This window comes from Planococcus citri, chromosome 4 (assembly GCF_950023065.1).
Source record: "Planococcus citri chromosome 4, ihPlaCitr1.1, whole genome shotgun sequence".
NCBI lineage: Eukaryota > Metazoa > Arthropoda > Insecta > Hemiptera > Pseudococcidae > Planococcus > Planococcus citri.
The window spans coordinates 8,599,973-8,617,735 of NC_088680.1; the positions used below are offsets into that span (position 1 = coordinate 8,599,973).

Consider the following 17,763-nt stretch of genomic DNA (forward strand, 5'->3'; position numbering starts at 1 on the left):
TAATTTTAAATTAGGCAAATTTTTCACATTTTAAATTTTTTGGGACGAGTGGCCATTATCTGCAGCTTTTTATAGGGTCAAAGTTATCAACCGCCACCCCCCCCCCGCTTCACATTCACATCCCTGCTATATTGAATTTTAAAGTAATAAAAGTGAGCGTGGAAATTGAAAAATCAAAAATAATTTTCACAATTTTTGGGCACTTCAATCAACAGCTTTTCGCTTCGATTTTTTAAAAGAACATATTCTAGATTTAATTAGTATAGGTAAATTTTCACCATTTTAAAGAAATTTTCCAATTCTTGGCCCTTTTTTCCCGCGAATTTTAATTTTTGGGGTCAGTATGGAAAAAGTCAACGACATCACAATTCAATAAATAAATATTGCTCTATTTTGGCTTCAATTTTCTGCCCAAAAATCCCTCCTACTTTGAAATCATTCGCCTTCTTCATGATAATTTCGACTCAAACGAGAAATCTTCAACCAAACCGTGAAAATATAAAAACGATGATGTAATCTTCAGGTGACCCAGGAGCACGAAGATGGGTAAGATTACAAAAAAGATAAAAACCCATCACCTATATCGATATAACACAGTATTCAACCACGCTGAATCAGATTCCGCAATTATTTTCGTCTCAAATGGCAACGTACAAGGTGTATACTCGTATTTTACATTAACTCGTAAAAATCACACTCGTCCCCCCCCTCCCCAACAATACCTATCTGCGCGTTTAAAAATATAAATAAAACAAATACGTAAGCAATATATAGGTAATACTCATCTCATCTCGTATGCGGATTTTTTAATTCTTCATCTCCATAAAATACGCCTTTTCGCGAGCAAAGACAGAGAGACGATAATATAGCCGCAAAAAAAAATAAAAAAATGGTAACATTGGGAGAAGGTCGTATCTTTCTTATGCTAATCCATCTGTGTGTATCTTTGTCTGTTTCGCAGGTCTATCAAGATATATTTCCGGTGGCCACTTATGTATCTCTATCGCTATTAATTGTCGTGTTCCTATTAACCGACTGGCTGAGATATAAACCAGTGATAATTATGCACGCCTTCAGTGGCATCATGATGCAGGTGCTATTGATATGGTTTAGAAAGAAATGGCAAATGTATGTAAGTATCATTCATCTCTATCTCTGTGGTTCTTTGCCAATCTTCGTAAATATTGGTTACATATTTAATATAATTAGATAAGTACATAGATATAGATTTAAATACGTAGATTCAAAAATCACACTATTACGACCTGACGACAGCGTTTTTTCATCCGAATTTTCTCACCCCTTTGAGAGGAAAATATCCCATAGAGGTCCAGATAGAATTTTATTAGAAATTTGGCAATAAAAGAGCAAGCCCAGGTACCCAAATAATTCAGCAGGATTTTCTCTCAACTGCGAAAAATCGTTGGAAAATCATCTTTGCAACAATGCTCGAGTATCTTCAAACAGAAAATCTGGTTTAACCAGCACTCGCGTCAGATAAAGTACTCGTACGAGTACCTTCAGGTTATCTCTCTTTCTCACTCTCTCCGTCTGTCTCATATTTATTAATTCATTCACTCGCAGCGTGAAATATGAATGATCGTCGGCGTTTCTTATCTTCGAGCCGCGATATCGTTTAAGGTTCATTATCTTGGCGAATGTTATGACTACGATTCAGCGTCTTTGAGGACGCAGGTGTATGCCAACGTCAAATTCGATTAAATGTACTCGTATACGAGTCTTTTCTGTTATCGTTTGCTCAGCATGGTCGATCGGTCGTTGTCCATCGTGCGAATTATTTTTTTTTATCAGCTCTTTTGTCTTTGTATTGTATAGACGACTGCCAGCACATGTGGGTGTCCTCAGATTACATTAATTTTCGCGGAAAATGTAGAAATACTTCGACTCGACTCGATCGTGTACCTATGTACTGCTGGTTCGAGGAGTATGAGCTCGAGAGAGAGAGAGACGCGTGGAAACGCGTAGGTTATGGCCTGGCCTGGGTAAAGTTTCCATAATACGAATATTTCGCGAGCGAAGGTTGAACGTCGTTGGTTACTCGTATAGGTGAGGTGACTGGTGAGCGAGCGAGCGTTGGTAGTGGCTGAGTTGTTCGTGTACTTACATGTAAAACGTCGAATTAAAAATTTCATTATCCGTTCTATCGCCGGAAATGCTCCATGTTCATGCAGACGAGATTGAAGCTTCGTAATCCAAAAGCAGCCAGAAACAAACACAAACTGTATAGACCTACGCGTTTAATTTCCAGGTGTGAGTGAGTGAAGCGTTTGGGCGGGCGTCGTTGGTAGTTACGACCTGTCGAGTCGCGCAGGAAATTTTGCCCACAGTTTTATCACCTTATAGGTAGGATCTCGTATTGACGACTGGGTGCATCAACATTTCAAAATCTTCATGCCGAAGTTGAGAGATCGTATAGGTAGGTATTCTTCTTCGATGTGGACGATGTGTGGTAATTCCATTTCCGTTCGAAGTTCAAGTTTCGCTCAGAGAGACGTATCTTGTGGGTTGCAAAAGTCTCTCGAGTCGATGATACGATAATTAGTCAATTGAATGCCCCTTTTCGAACAAAATAGTCAACTGATTCAACTTCTCTAGGAGCGGAGACGAGAGTATGTTTCTTTTTTCAACAATTTCTTCGTAATTTTTCAATCAGTAGGAAATCACAGAGCCGAGACTCATGTTCCAGATTTTATCCTGGAGTTGTCATTTAAAATCTGGAAACATACAATTTATGAACTTCTTACAATTAGAGCTGAATATGTTTCGTTTGAGTCTACGGATATTCTGAAGTGTTAACTCCCCCCCCCCCCCCCAACTATGAGTTCAACTTCGATGGAATTTTAGAAAATTGACATGGAAATCACGTGAAATATCATCTGTAGTATTTTTGGCATCGCCAGATTCGAATTTCTAGCGACTTTTTTAATACGAGAGCTATCAGAACCCATAACGAGGTCCCTTCATTCATCGAAAAAAATTGAAAAATTTGGGTGATTCAAGAATAGTTCCTTGGGTTTTGTAACGGTTTCAGCTTCAAATTTTAGTTTACTTTTTCGATACGATCCTCCTGGACTCAGAGTTCAAGTTTTTCTCTCCCATTAAAAAAATTGAAAAATGTGTGACCTACGATTTGCTGATTTTTTTGAGGAACTGATTTCGGATTTTAGCTTTTTTTTTTTTAATACGAGCCTTCTGACCCAACAATGACCCCTCCTCCAATTTAAAAAAAAATTGAAATCTGTGTCATTTACAATTTTTTAGGTCTTTGAAGGCGTTGATTTCGAATTTCACTTTATTTTTCCAGGGTGTCTAACGGTCATGAAAGTCATGAAAAAGTCAAGAATTTTGCTCGAAACACACTTTGAAAATTTTTTAAAAGACCCATGAAAAATAGAAAATTTGTTCAAAAAATCAGAAAGATGAAAAAACTGAAATATCTACTTGCCTACAATTCCTCACAGTTTCAAGGGGGTGGGCGGGGGGTAATTTTTATGCGGTAAAAATGAGAAAAAATAGATCATGAAAAAGTCATGGTTTTTTGTCCGGGAGTTTTGTCGATTATTTTGTTCTTGGATACGATGAACCCTCTGAGCCCACAAAAAGCTTCTCTCTTATCAAGAAATCGAAAAATTCTGGTAAGCTACGGTTGGTTGGGTTTTCAGCCGTACTTACATATTTCGAATTTCAACTTATATGGCCACTCTGGGATCAACGATACCCCCCCTTCCCAAGCCAAATTTCAAAAAAAAACAAAAAACTTACCCTTTTGTTACCGATAATTTTTTGGGATTTTCAAGGGGTCTAATTTAGAGAGCTTTGGTTTATTTTGTTTCAAGTTGAAATAGTACGAAATCAGCGTCTTTAAAAAAATAAACCAGAATTCATGTTTTTTTTTTGGAGTAAAAATTTGAACATGAAATGGATAAGCAAAAAAAAACTGTTTTCACTCCCAATTGAAATAAAATTATCATCAAAATACATCCGGTTGACATTATTTCTGTGTCAAAAAAAAACTTGAAGCATGCTTAAAACCGATGAAAATGGACACCTGGGACGAAAAAATGGATTTTGTGCATTGTGTGTCTAAAAAGCCAGAAATTACACCCCCCCCCCTCTTCAGCATTTTTTCAATGGTCTATCTCCAATGGATACGTAATTTGAGAAATTGTGCATAGGTTTTATAATTTTCATTCACAAAAAATGATTTTTTAGAAACAAAAAATCAAAATTTCACGAAAATTATGAAGAATGTTGTAACTTAGAAGCATAAAATTTCCCATAAGTAATTGGATCATGAATCATGATTTTTTTAAATAGAAGATTTAATTTGGAGATATTTTGAAGCAACGGTGATTTCTTTTTTTCCAGTCTTGAAATTTCAAAAAAAAAAAAAAAAAAAAAAAAAATATGTAATAAGAAACAATTTTTGAGAAAAAATAAAAAGAAACGAATTTTTCGTCAGAAAGCTGTGATTATAGTTTTGTTCAAAGGGGCTTTGTCTTAGAAATTTCGAGCCAACATTGTGAACAAGATGTCAAAAAAATTTAAACACGAAAAAGCAGAACTTTAGCAGGACTTTTGGCAGCACATTTTTCAAACACTTTACAACTTCTTGGGCGAGGAGGAGGGGAGTACGTTTCAATATTTTACACATCGATTATTCATTTTTTAAAATGTCTTTGGACATTTTAAGGTTTTTTCGGAGGGGGTGTCAAAACGAGCTTTTTTGCAACTTTCTTCACTACTCCCCTCCCTTCCTAATTTTTTTAATGAGAAAAATAAGTTTTACTTTTTCCAAAAAAATTGATATTTTTGTACATTTTTTTTCCAAGGAAATATTTTGATGTGACCAACTTTTAACAGTTCCCACCTGACATTAAAAAATGCATGCATTGAATTATCTTGCTCTCAAGAAATACGAGTATGAAAAAAAAATTTTAAACTTGAGTAGTGAAAGAAAAACACATTCTTACTTCATAATTGGTAATCCAAAATCAAAAATTCGCACCTTTTTTGATTTTCCGTGTTTTTTTGAACTCTTTTTTAGTTTCTGATCTTTGAAAATTAAATTCAAAAAGAGTATAGAACATTTTTATTGCTCAGTGAAGCGAAAGGGTAAAATTTTTGGAAAATTTTCCAATTTTAACTGAGCGAAGGGAGGGTGAAATCTTTTGAAAATTTACAATTTTAGAAGTACCAGAATATAATTTTCAACATAAAATGTTTCAACACAAAACTTTTGTGTTTTTTGATAGTTTAAATGAAATTTCGCACCTTGATTATTCAAGATGCATACTTCTAAAATTTCACACTTTTTTGCGCCGTTTTCAGCAAATTTTTGGCGATTTATTGTAAAAATTTTGACTTTTTTGCAACTTAAGGAACCTCATAAACACTCGAAAGTTTTTAAACGTTGAAAAAAAATGCATTTTCCTGTTCTTCAAAAATAACTCAAGTTACAACAGAATAAAAAGAGTAAAGGAATCTGTTTCTACACGAGCGAAGCAAGGGCGAAATTTTTTCTATTTTGCTATCTGATCTGCTCAAGACTATTTCTACAAAATTTTTTCCCCATCATTCAAGTTGGAAAAACAACACAAAATTTTTTCAAAATTCAGCAAAAAAGGTGAAAAAATGGAAAATTTACAATCTGATTGAAAAACAAAGGACTTTTTGATAAAAAATCGTTGAAAAGCAGGACAACTGCAGGATTGTCACACACCCTAGACTGAAGCTCAGGGTAAAGATTATTTTTGGCAAGTAATTTTCCCTGATTTTTTCTAGGTTTTTCAGACCATTTTTTCCAATTTTCCACACTTGCCTTATACCTACTTACTTTAATTAAAGAAGCGGTTGCTGAGGGGGGGGGGATTTTTTCATACGTTTCTCTTCAAACTGGATACTTCTTAGGATATAAAAAACAGCTGACTTTGATTAATAGCTTTTTTAATTAAAAAAAAGTTAATCATGTAAGTACAGGGTGTCTAACAAAATCTGAAAACTAAAAAGAAGGACTTTAGAAGGACCTTGGAAGGACCTTTTGGCAGGCCAAAACTGATACTCCTCCCCCATCTATTTTTACAAAATTGTCAAAAAAAACTTCAAAAATTTATAATTTTTAAACATTTTTTCATATGTTTTTCACACGTCATATTTTCAAGTTCTTTTTAGACATACAAATTGAGTAATTATTGGGAAACTATTTTAATGAAAATTTTTAATATCAGGGACTGTACTCAAATTTTTCTGAAAAAAGTAACTTTAGTAACCAAAAAGTGATCAAAAAAGTGATTGAAAAAATGTTTAATGTAAAAAACAGAGGTGAGCATAAAACTTTCCATACATACATAAACATTACATTCTATTTTCAGAGGCGTGACGAATCGATGTGTGGGGGGAGATTGGGAGGGGGGTGATACTGAGAAATTCTCCAACATTTTCTCGCTAAATTTTCCCAATTATTTACTCTACACCCCCTCTCCCTTCACACCAACATTTTTCCAACTAATTGGCCAGATGTGGTTCGAACCATTTTTTAAAAAGGGAAGCTGGAAACAAAAATGTCAAATAATAAATTTTTGAATTTTTTTATTGATTGGATTATGTTTTTGGAATTTCTCGAGTTGACTTTTCCATTCTAGGAAATATTTGAAAATTGATGTAGTTGAATTCAAATGTGATCGAGCGATGCGTGGGTGAAAGCTGTGAAAAATTGATAATTCAAAACGTAAAACATCATTTTTTATGCAATAATAAGTTATTTTTTATAGCTTCAAAATTTTCAGACTTTTTTTTTCAAAATTCCAAGGATTTTGCGTGAAAATTACGAAATTTCATGATTTTTTCCTGACTTTTCCTGCAGATTTGCAAAATTCCCTGACTTTTCTCGGTTTCCCATGATTTTCCAGAGAATGGACCCCCTGAACGTTATTGAAAAAAACTTTTTTGGAACTTCAAACGAAATCCTACAAATTATGGCTTCTCAAGAAAGACCCCCCCCCCCCCTCCACACCCAAAAAGGAAAATTTGGTATTAAACATAGATAACTAAGTAGCTATTTTTCACCTTCCTGGGCTTACTTTTGCAGAAAAATATTCTACCTTCATTTTCATTAACCTAATGTGAAATATTTTTGAAAAATTATCTCAATTTTTGGCATCTTTATATCCAAAAATCTTGTCTCCACCTCACCGATCAATTCCACCAAATTTGAAATAATCTTCATCCCACTCCTTCATCAAAACATCAACCAAATTACCCCTATTAAGGCCAACTTTCAATATCCTGCTGCAAAGTACAAAATGCAAACCCCAATAAAAATTTTAAGCTCTACAAAATACAACTACCACAACGACTTCTAGCACCACAATCCGGTACAATGACCTTACACGTACAAACTCCGAAACAGCGAATATGCAATTTATCAATGCTCACCGCGCCATTTAGTACTCGTATGTACTAAACAACCAAGCTGAAAAAACCACATTGCGGCCGGTTCAAACTACCTTAGCCTACCTCACAGTCACAAATCTGACACACGTGCTGTCCGATTAAATACGTACCTACAATCTACATACGTATTTCCCGCATCAATTACAATTGAAATCAATTTACCAACGCAATGTTACACGATGCTATATGCGATGCGACATCAGCAGCATTCAGCATTCAGCAGAATTGACATGACGGCGGAAGGAAAAACGCTGTCGTCTATCCATTTAATCCTTTGCACACTTTACATACTACATACAAAATGTCAATTCATTACTCTCGTAAGTTTATTTTATGTGTAATTTCTCACCAATTGTACCATGTACTCGTATTCTGCTTAGATAATGGAATTCTGGTACGGTATGATGACAGCCTGCGAAATCGCCTACTATACTTATATATACGCCAAGGTGGACAAAAAGCACTACCAAATCGTTACCAGCCACATGAGGGGTGCTTCTCTGGCCGGCAGATTTCTATCCGGCGTTACTTCGCAAATCATGCTGCATTGGAACATCATGACTATATCCGATTTAAACTATTTAACTTTAGGAGGTAAGTGGACATCATCTTCATCTTCTAATATGTACTTCTCGTATACCATCTCAACCATCATCACATACAATTCGAGAGACTCGAGACACAACGATTTCGTAACCGGCTCGTACTGTATCCTGATTCGCAAACCAGTCAACCTTGGCGATGGCGGCTCTCTAGGTCAAGGAACTTGAACCCATAGTTGATCTCGACTAAGATGAGAGAGACGCTCACACACACACATATATAGCCCATCATTTAGATACCACGATTCTATTTGTATACAAAGCTGTCTGCACAAAAAAAAAAAAAAAAAACGTGCGATACTTCTACTTCTCTACATAGCCAGCTTAGGCCAGTCTATAACATTTATCTTCTTGTCGATGTTGGCGAAAAAAAAAAAATTGAAATTCCCCAAACACGTGCGCATGTTTTGCGTGTCGTTCACGGCGTAATAATAATTATCGGTGATTGTTCTTCCGTCTCCCTTTACCCCCTCGGAATAATTATTGTACGTATATTTTGATCGACGTGCGTGTGTAAACAACTCGTGTGTGTAATGTGTGTACTCTTCATTTACTTATATACGCTCAAATACCTGTCTACGTAAGCGATTTCGCGCCTCATCTGATTTTCCCCCTGACATATATTTCCATATACCTATTACCTACTACGAGAGTCGTATTATCTACACTACGTTTACGTTATACGACCCTTCCTTCGCCATTTCACCCATTAATAAATGCGCGGGAAAATGTTTCGCGTACACGTGGATTCCAATTACACCGTAATGAGAACGATTACGATGATCGACGGCGACGCCGCCTAAATTGCGTTTCCGTAGTATACTCATATTGCCGCCGCCATCGTCGTTGGTCGTTCATTTATTTAAAATGATCTTGTTGAAATTTATATTTGCGAATGACATTTGCGTTCTTTTTTTTTTACACGGGACACGGGACGACGATGAGACGTAAAAAGATTATATGTACGATCGTGTTTGCGCGATTTCAATTTAGCATATGCCAAAAAGGCAGGACACAGTAGCAGAGCTTAGCAGGAAAAAGCTCTTTTTTCTCATGCTACTGTACGTACTGTACCTAGAGAGCTCGAGTACGAAAAATTTTCCCAATCGTATTATTCGACGCGCGTGTGAATTAATTTCGCACACGAATTTGTATCAAGGCTAAATCCACACCGCCGCCAGTCCGCCATCGCCGCATTGCTATATTTTGCTATTATCTGTGCGATTTTCCTATGTACAACGACGAATGTGTGTTTGGTATAAGAAGGAGGGTGAGAGACGAGGAATATGGTCTTCGAAATACTCCATATCTGCTTAACCTTTCAGAAACGCAATTTTTCTTGATCAATTTTCCAATTTTTTTAATAATTGAAGGATGTGAGGGAGGGAGGGGGACGTACTTTTTCAAAGATCTTGATCCACAAAGAGTATTCCTTCAAGAATAGATGAAATTCCCATTCTCGAATTTTTGAAATTTCGATGAAACATTGTTGGGTACTTTTGAAAAAATGTTCGAGCAAAACAAAATTCCCCACCCCACCTCCTCTCGCCTCAATGACGAAAAAATGATTTTTTGAGAAAAAAAATGATACTTCAACGAGTTCAGAACAAAAAATTTTGAATTCACCCAAAATGTAGTATAGAGGAGACATGAGTCTAGCCACGTGAATTATTTCCAAATTTTTTGGACCCCCAGAGGGGGGAGATATTGTCAAAAGAAAATTTGAAACCGCCATTTCTCCGAGCCTAATTCAAGTTCACGAATTCATTTTTTTCATTCAAAAAATATACTTATTCAAATTTCTTTTCCAGGGGGGTCATATTTAAAAACTCAAAAAACATTCAAAAATGTGTTTTTTGTGTCTCAAGACACCTTCAAAAAAAGCGATACACCAAGTGATATAATTCTGCAATTTTGCATACAGACCTCCAAAAACAATAGAAAACCGAACAACTTCTTGAAAACTCAATTTTGGGGCCATAAGCACCCCCTCCCCCATTTTGGGCGAGAGAAAATTGACAATATGGGTATCGTTATCATATGAATCGAACTCGCAGAGAATGAATATGAAGTTAGATTTGCAGTCGGATCTTTCTAAAGCCACTAAAACCAAACAACTTCTTGAAAATCCAATTTAGGGGTCATAAGCACCCCCTCCCCCTATTTTGGGACGAAAAAAGATTGGCAATGTGCTTTCTGAATACGAATATGAAGTTATATTTACAGTTGGGCCCTTCTAAGACCACATTCGGGGAAGGAGAGAGGAGGGGAGGGGGTTCAACTCGAACTAGAATCACAGGAATTCATTATTTTAATAGTCTAAGGCACATAAAAATACATATCTACTTAACGTAAACTCCACTAAATGCGGTGCACAACTTGCAGGTATTTCATTCGGATTCCTATGGGCGCTGACTTTACCACCAGTCAAGAGCAGCATTTACTTCCATCGTTCCAACAGCGTGGTAGATTTCAACGACTGTACCAAAGCTGAAACTGGCCATGCGGAGATCACTTGCGCCAATGGTAAGTGAATTTTTTGTCAAATTTTTGTTACGAAAATTGTTGAAATTGCTCAAAAAGAATTGTCACATTCCGGAATGTATCGAAAAATTACCAAAAAAACATTGAAAATTGCATTAAATATTTCACAAATTGTTGAAATATCATAACCACTGTTTAATGAATCGTAAAAATTATGATAAATGCAAAAAAAAGTTGATACCTAGTTGCCTAATCGAAAAATTTGTTCAAAAAAGTTGCAAAACTCAAAAAAAATTCATAAATCAATACAAAAGGTGTGTAAAAATCGCAAAATTCGTGAGAAAAAAAAATGACAAAAAATGTAAATTCGAAAAAGTCATCAAAATTACGTAAATACGAGGAGAATTTGCTCAAAATTCATAAAATAAGCTAATAACAATGGCAACTCGAAGAAGTGTTTTAGATGCAAACAACAGTCAAAACAGAATAATTGAGGGGCTTCGTGGAAAAGGGGCCTTAGTCAATTTTTTGTTCACTGATTTTTACAAGTTCAGATGGGCTTGAAAATTTTTTCTACGAGCAAACATTTTTCAATTTGTTTTTCTTTGAATATGGTGAAATAAATTTTTAAAAAAATTTAATACATTCAAAATTGTAAAAGAAAAAAAAAACAAAAAAAATGATTAAGGCCCCTTTTCCATGGAACTCTTTAATTAGTCAGTAATGCTGAAAAAAAATTCAAAAAATGTCGTAAAAATTTTTACAAACCTGAAAAAAATTACAAAGTTGATTGAAAAACGTTGAAAAAATTGTAAAAAAAAATTTGAAAAAGTCATTAATATTGCGTGAAAATTGTTGTTAAAAAAATTGAGAGATATCATCGATTTCATCTAAAAATGATGAAAAATTGAGAAACAGGCTCTAAAAGATCAAATCACATGAAAGAGGGTATGCAATCTCTGGAAAAACAAAGTTGCAAAAATCTTTTTAAAATTTATAAAATACTTATGTAAAAGTTGCAAAAAATGTTCTAACAATTCCGTAACAAAAAGTTACAAATAGTGAAGAAAACTATTAAAAAGTCACATAATAGTGAGAAAATATGAAAAATTGTCCAAACATCATGAAAATCAGTTCAAAAGACTACCAGAAGTGTTCTAAATGTAAAAAAAAGTGCAAAATTTTCCCAAAGAAATTAAAAAACCATGAATAATTCCATAAATTGTCATTAATACTGCATAGAACAACATTTGCGAAAAATCCAAAAAACTTTGTAAACATTATTGAAAATATCATAAAATATCATAGAGTTCATGTTCGCTGAAAAAATTTAAAAAACTGTAAAAAAATTTCAAAAATCATCAAAGTTGCAAAAAAATTGATAAAATGTATCAAAAAACCATTCAAATCGCCATAAAAGTTGTTATAAATACACAAAGTATGCCAAATTTAGCCAAAAAAGTCGAAAAACTGCGGTAAAATACCCGAAAATTTCCACAATATTGGGTAAAAATTATAAAAATTGCACAAAATGTTCGAAAAATAATTAGAGGAACATTCTTAGGGTGAACAAAAATTACTGCGCAATCTAACAATACGATTAAAATGCTGTAAAAAAATATCCAAAATTGTTTAAAATATCGCAAAGTATTTTAGAAATTTGAAAAAAATGAAGAAATTTGTTTACCGTTGAAACAGGTACAGAAGTTTTTCAACATTCAGCGAGAAAAATCACAAAAAATTTCTCAAAAAAAAACCTAAAAATTGGCTAAAATTTTTAACCAAACAGTATTTTTAGACCTTTTTTGGAAAAATTATTCACAAAAAGTAGCCATGATTGTCTATAAGAAATCATAAGAATTGTTTGAATTTTCATACCATGTTACACAAAAATGTTATGAATTCAGTAAAAAGAAGATCAAATTTATTGAAAATATTGAAAAAAAAATTCATGAAAAAATACTATAAAACATGTAAAATTGAGGAAAAATTACTGAAACCGAAAAAAAATCATTAAAATAACAACGAAAGCAAAAAATAGGCATACAATGAAAAAATAGGAAAAAAGTATCTGAAATTACATTCAATTCGTTCAAAACAAAAGATTAAAAAAATGCTAAAAATGTTCGTTCTCATTTATTCTCTTTTGTGGGGGGGGGGGGGTGGTGTTTATAATTGCAAGATTATTACACCCGCGAAGAAAGGGGTTTAGATTTGGTTTATTAGGTTGATGTTTTTTAGTAGGGTTATGAATTTTCGGAGTTCAGAAGGGTTGTCTGGGATGGTCATTGAATTTGGGTCTATTTGGAGAGATGGTCTGCTTTTTTCAATATTTGAAATGAAAAGACAGAATAACTTTAATAACGATTGTCTCTGGTTTATTTGAACTAGATACTTTCACATTGTTTTGAATAATTTCTATCCTTCGTTTTGCAATTTTTCAGCAATTTTTTGAATTACACGATTCCTAATTGATTTTCTACTTAGGTTTTGAATGGTTTTTTTTTATCCCCCACTACAAGTTTTTTTTTTTTTTTTTTTTTTTTGGGTGTTTATAATTACAAGATTATTACACCCGTAAGGGGGGGGGGGGGTTAGATTTGATTTGTGAGGTTGATGTTTTTTATTAGGGAGATGAATTTTTGAATTTCTGAGGTTTCGTCAGGGATAGTAGGTGGGTTTTCTTTTATCTGTACCACTACAAGTTTTGATTTTCCAATTCCAAATCATCACTTCACAAAACAATTCGTTCGGTATGAGCACGAAAATCTTGAATTTTTCTAATAGAAGAAGGGAAGGAGAAAGGGTGAAAGAAACATATTAACATTTTTCGAAATTCTAGATCACTTTCTGTGTTTTTCAAAAACATTGTCTTCAATTTCTAAAACATTGGAAATTTTAACCTTGAAAAAAATGTATTATAAAACACGCATATTCAGACCCTGTCTATGCCTATCAACCTACATACGACATCAAAGACATTTCCCTCCTCTCAACCCTCCAACTACCTCACTCTGCTCAAATTTCAAGACAAAATTCTCATCACCATACGCCACAGAATTTCATATCAAAGCACATTACAAATACGTACAAACACAGCCTACACAACCAACGAGGATGCACCTATCGTGAAATTTATAGGTAGGTAAGGTATCCAACGCAACCGCGCCTTTGTGGCATGTGATGCTTGCTGATGAGCCATTTTGTATGTAAATTTTAACACAGCGTCGTCGTGCGTACTGCGTCGTACATAAAATCATTCGTGGTTCTAATTCTCGAAGACAAACGCATATTCGAGTTACGGTATTTGATTGCGAATTATTCAAATGATTCGGTCCGACTTCCATGCCCATTGCCCATGTCAGTCTCACACTACTATAGGACACGGTCTAAGTATATAAATGAATATTTGGCAAAGGATTCGGCGACGATGATAGTCTAGCACTCTAGCAAGCAGACTTTCCGTCTGCATAGAGTAAATTACGTAGGGTTACGAGTGCACTGCATATATTGCACAATACTTGTACATGTAAATTTAGTCATCAAATTTGGCTCAATTTCTCGTGCATCTGTCTGAGAATCTGAGCAATGCCTGACTGAACAATCAATCTCAATCTATACAAAACTCAATACTTATGTACTTAGTCGCCAATCAGACATCTTTGATTTGACTAAAAAGCAATCATCTTCACTTCGATGTACCTTTCATCGCCTCACAACCCATCCTACCTCATTTCGATCCACCCTAATCCACCCTAAATCACTTTGTTACAGAACTGGAACAAGAGCAAGCGCCAGTTTTGAAGAAAATGTGTTCAAAAAGCAACGTCTTCGGAAGACTGTGGGCGGATTTCAAACACGCTTATACGAATTTATACGTTTTAAAATGGTCCATATGGTGGGCGATCGCTACATGCGGCTATAATCAAGTAAGTACCATACATTACATACAGTATACAACTTAATCGTACGTAAATCTAGGTACCTACGAGTACACTTCACGATACGGTACGGTCAACGCGCCCGATACGACCCCCGCATCCGCGACCAAGAAAAATTACTCGTACCCGGCGACCAGACGAGTTCCTACGCCAAAGTGTGAGATTTTTCATCATTTTTTTTTCTCTCTCTCTCTCTCTCTCTTTTATTCTGCAGCTCGCGACTGACTAGTGAGTCGCGACCGAGCGAAATTTGCGATACGATATAATTTTTATTAGTAATTAAACTGTCACTTGGCGTAAATTGCCATGTGGTTATTTTTCACGTCAACCGAACCCGAACCTCCGTTTGCTCGTTTTACTCGCGCTTTAAAAGAATTTAATTTACGACGTCTTCTCTCTCTCTAATAAGCTATGTACCTCTCGTACTCGCGCCGATTAAATATTTTAAATTCTTCGAGTTGTATGTAATATGTTTAATGTTTATTGATATCGGTTTATTATTTATTTAGGTATTTATGTACCTATGTATTCGTTTGTTGATTTTTTTTTTTTTTTTTGTATCAACTTGTACAGGTTATGACATACAACCAATTACTTTGGGAAGATGTGGTTCATAATAACCCGAAAGATAATACGACGCAATACAACGGTCTCACCGAAGCCGTATACACCCTTTTCAGTAAGACAAACTTGTTTTATTTATCTTTTTTTTTTTTAACAAGATGATAAAACCGAAAGAACTCTAATAAGTATTTTTAAAAATCGCGAACAATAAGATTCACGTTCACCTAATGCGATTTTGGAGATCATTCGAGGGTAGAAATAGAAATATAAGTACATCACAAAGTACTTCGAAGTAATTGAGACAATGTTTTAATACCTCGAACGAAGAGACCCAGCGCAAATTTCATCTGCTGAAATTCATTTTTCGATTTTTGGCGAATTTTTAAAATTTCAAACGACTATTTTCCTCTTTAAAAAATTAAAATTTGATCTAATCGATGTGAAAGGCTCCTTCGGAATCAATTAATGAAGATTTCAAGCCGTTCTGGAGCCTCCAGCGGATTTTAAAATTCTGAAATTTTCCAGTTCTGAGAAAAGTTTTGCAAATTCAGTCCATCGAAGTAATTTTTCAAATTCATTTATAAAAAAAATTGTCAAATAAAAATACTCATCATCATCATCATTGAACTTGGACCCAGTGAGCTGTTCAGCCTGTCTGGGAAAATGTAGAAGAATTGCTCGCCAATGTATCATCAAGTCTTTTCTTCGGTCTTCCTCTACTCCTCCTGCCAGTTGGAGTGTACTCTTTGACTTTTCGAGGGGACCGTTCATCAGGCATTTTGTCAACGTGTTTTCGCCATTTCTTTCTGTAATCTTTCACTCGTCTAATGATTGGCTCTGCTCCTAGTTCCTTCAGGATGTCTTCGTTCCTTTTCCTATCTCGTCTAATATATCCTGCGGTGACTCGCATGAATCTCATTTCCGTTGCGGTTACTCTGCTTTTTAGATCCTTTCTCATTGTCCATGTTTCACTTCCATACAGCAGCATTGGTCTTGCCAACGTATTGTAGATTCTTATTTGAGTTTTGGCTCTGACTTTTCTTGGAGGTATGGCTCAGTTTATAGCTCCGCTTACTCTCAGGAATTTACTGATCTTAAGTTGTGCGTCAACTTCTCCTTCACATGACAGCTCACATCCGAGATATTTAAAGCTTTTAACTTGTTCCACTGGCAGTTCATTTACAACCATTTTACTGCGTATATTGGCTCTTTCCCCTTGAAGTCCATCACCTTTGTTTTTGATGACAAGTTCTGAAGTTGTATATTGCTCTCTGCAAGTCATCTTCGTTGTCAGCAAAGACCCCCTGATCATCAGCAAACAGCAGGGTATTGACATGGGTGTCGTTGATGTCTAGCCCTTTTGGTTTGGTTTTTAGCCATTCTTTAATCATGTCATCAAAGTAGATGTTGAACAGACTACATGACATTGGGCATCCCTGTCTTACTCCTATTCCTATCTTCTTTGCTTCCAACATGTTTCCAGATCTTACTCTTATTACATTATCTGTGTATATCTCATCAACTAGGGGTACTATTTGTTCATTCACTTTGATTTTCCTCAGGATTTCAAACAACTTCTTCCTTCATACTCGATCATACGCCTTCTCCAGATCAACAAAGCACATGTGGGTCTCTAGGTTATATTCTCGTCTCTTCTCCATCACCAGCTTTGTTGCATATACCCCACCCCATCTATGCATGATCTTTCCTTTTGAAATCCATTTTGGCATTCCAATATTATTGGCTCCTCATGGCTCTCAATTCTTCTCACTGGCATCTTTGCAAGTATTTTGTAAGCAGCATTTAGTAGGCTAATTCTGCGGTAGTTTCCTGGGTCATTTTGGTCTCCTTTTTTGAAGATGGGTATCACAATTGCAGTGTGGAAGTCTTCTGGTATGGTCACACCTGATGGTATTTTATTGTAGAAAGCTAGCAGTCTCTTCTTAATGGTTATTGTGGTGTTCTTGAATAAGTCTGTTGGTAATTTATCACTGCCTGGGGCTATTCCATTTCTGGATCTTTTCAAGGTTCCATCTAGCTCTTCCCAAGAGAATGGCTCATACTTGTTCTCCTCATGGTTTGCCACTTCATTTCATTGTCTGGATTACTCCATAGGTTCGCATAGTATTCGACCATTTTTTCATAGTCTGGTGGGGCAATGTTGGCTCTATGTACCTCATCTTCCGATATTTTTTTGATTATTTTGTACACTTTTGGTTTCAGTTTATATGTGTCCCTCTCCATGTTTGCCACAAACCTTTTGTATTGTTCCGGTCTTGTTTCTCTTATCATCTTTTTTGTCTTGCGACACTGTTCTTTGTAGCTTCCTTTGCCTTGTTCATTCTTTGAACTCATCCACTTCCAGAAAAGGTTTTGTTTCCTCTTCACTTCTCTTGATAGTTCGTTGTTCCAGATTTTCAGCTTTTTGTGGTTTTGTCTACTTGATCTTTTTCCTAGTGCCTCCTCTGCTGCTCTCTGTACAATAGTTTTCAGGTGTACCCACTCCTTTTCTACATCTCTTCTATTGGTAAGTCTTTTTCAATGATTTACATTCTTCTTTTGTACAGCCAGGGAAATACTTAATCTCAAAATACTGACACGTTTGCCGACATTTTTTTTTAAATGTTGACCAAAAATTTCAAAAAATTTCAATTAAAAAAAGGAAATAAAAATTTATATTAGTTTCAGAAAAATGTGAA

At 35.2% G+C, this 17,763-nt stretch overlaps 1 protein-coding gene and 1 long non-coding RNA gene across 8 annotated transcripts in view; one reads left to right on the plus strand and one right to left on the minus strand.

The window, feature by feature from the left end:
* Nucleotides 1-17,763, plus strand: part of LOC135844113 (thiamine transporter 1-like) — a 108,033-nt gene that overhangs the window by 82,484 nt on the left and 7,786 nt on the right. For all 7 annotated transcript variants that reach the window (XM_065362226.1, XM_065362229.1, XM_065362228.1 and 4 more), the window contains 5 exons: nt 962-1,132; nt 7,854-8,067; nt 10,461-10,601; nt 14,334-14,488; nt 15,074-15,179. In XM_065362226.1, coding sequence (XP_065218298.1) covers nt 962-1,132; nt 7,854-8,067; nt 10,461-10,601; nt 14,334-14,488; nt 15,074-15,179 — 787 coding nt within the window. The remainder of the gene's footprint in view (nt 1-961; nt 1,133-7,853; nt 8,068-10,460; nt 10,602-14,333; nt 14,489-15,073; nt 15,180-17,763) is intronic.
* LOC135844115 (uncharacterized) overlaps nt 1-17,763 on the minus strand; it is a 203,422-nt gene that overhangs the window by 68,851 nt on the left and 116,808 nt on the right. The window lies entirely within an intron of this gene.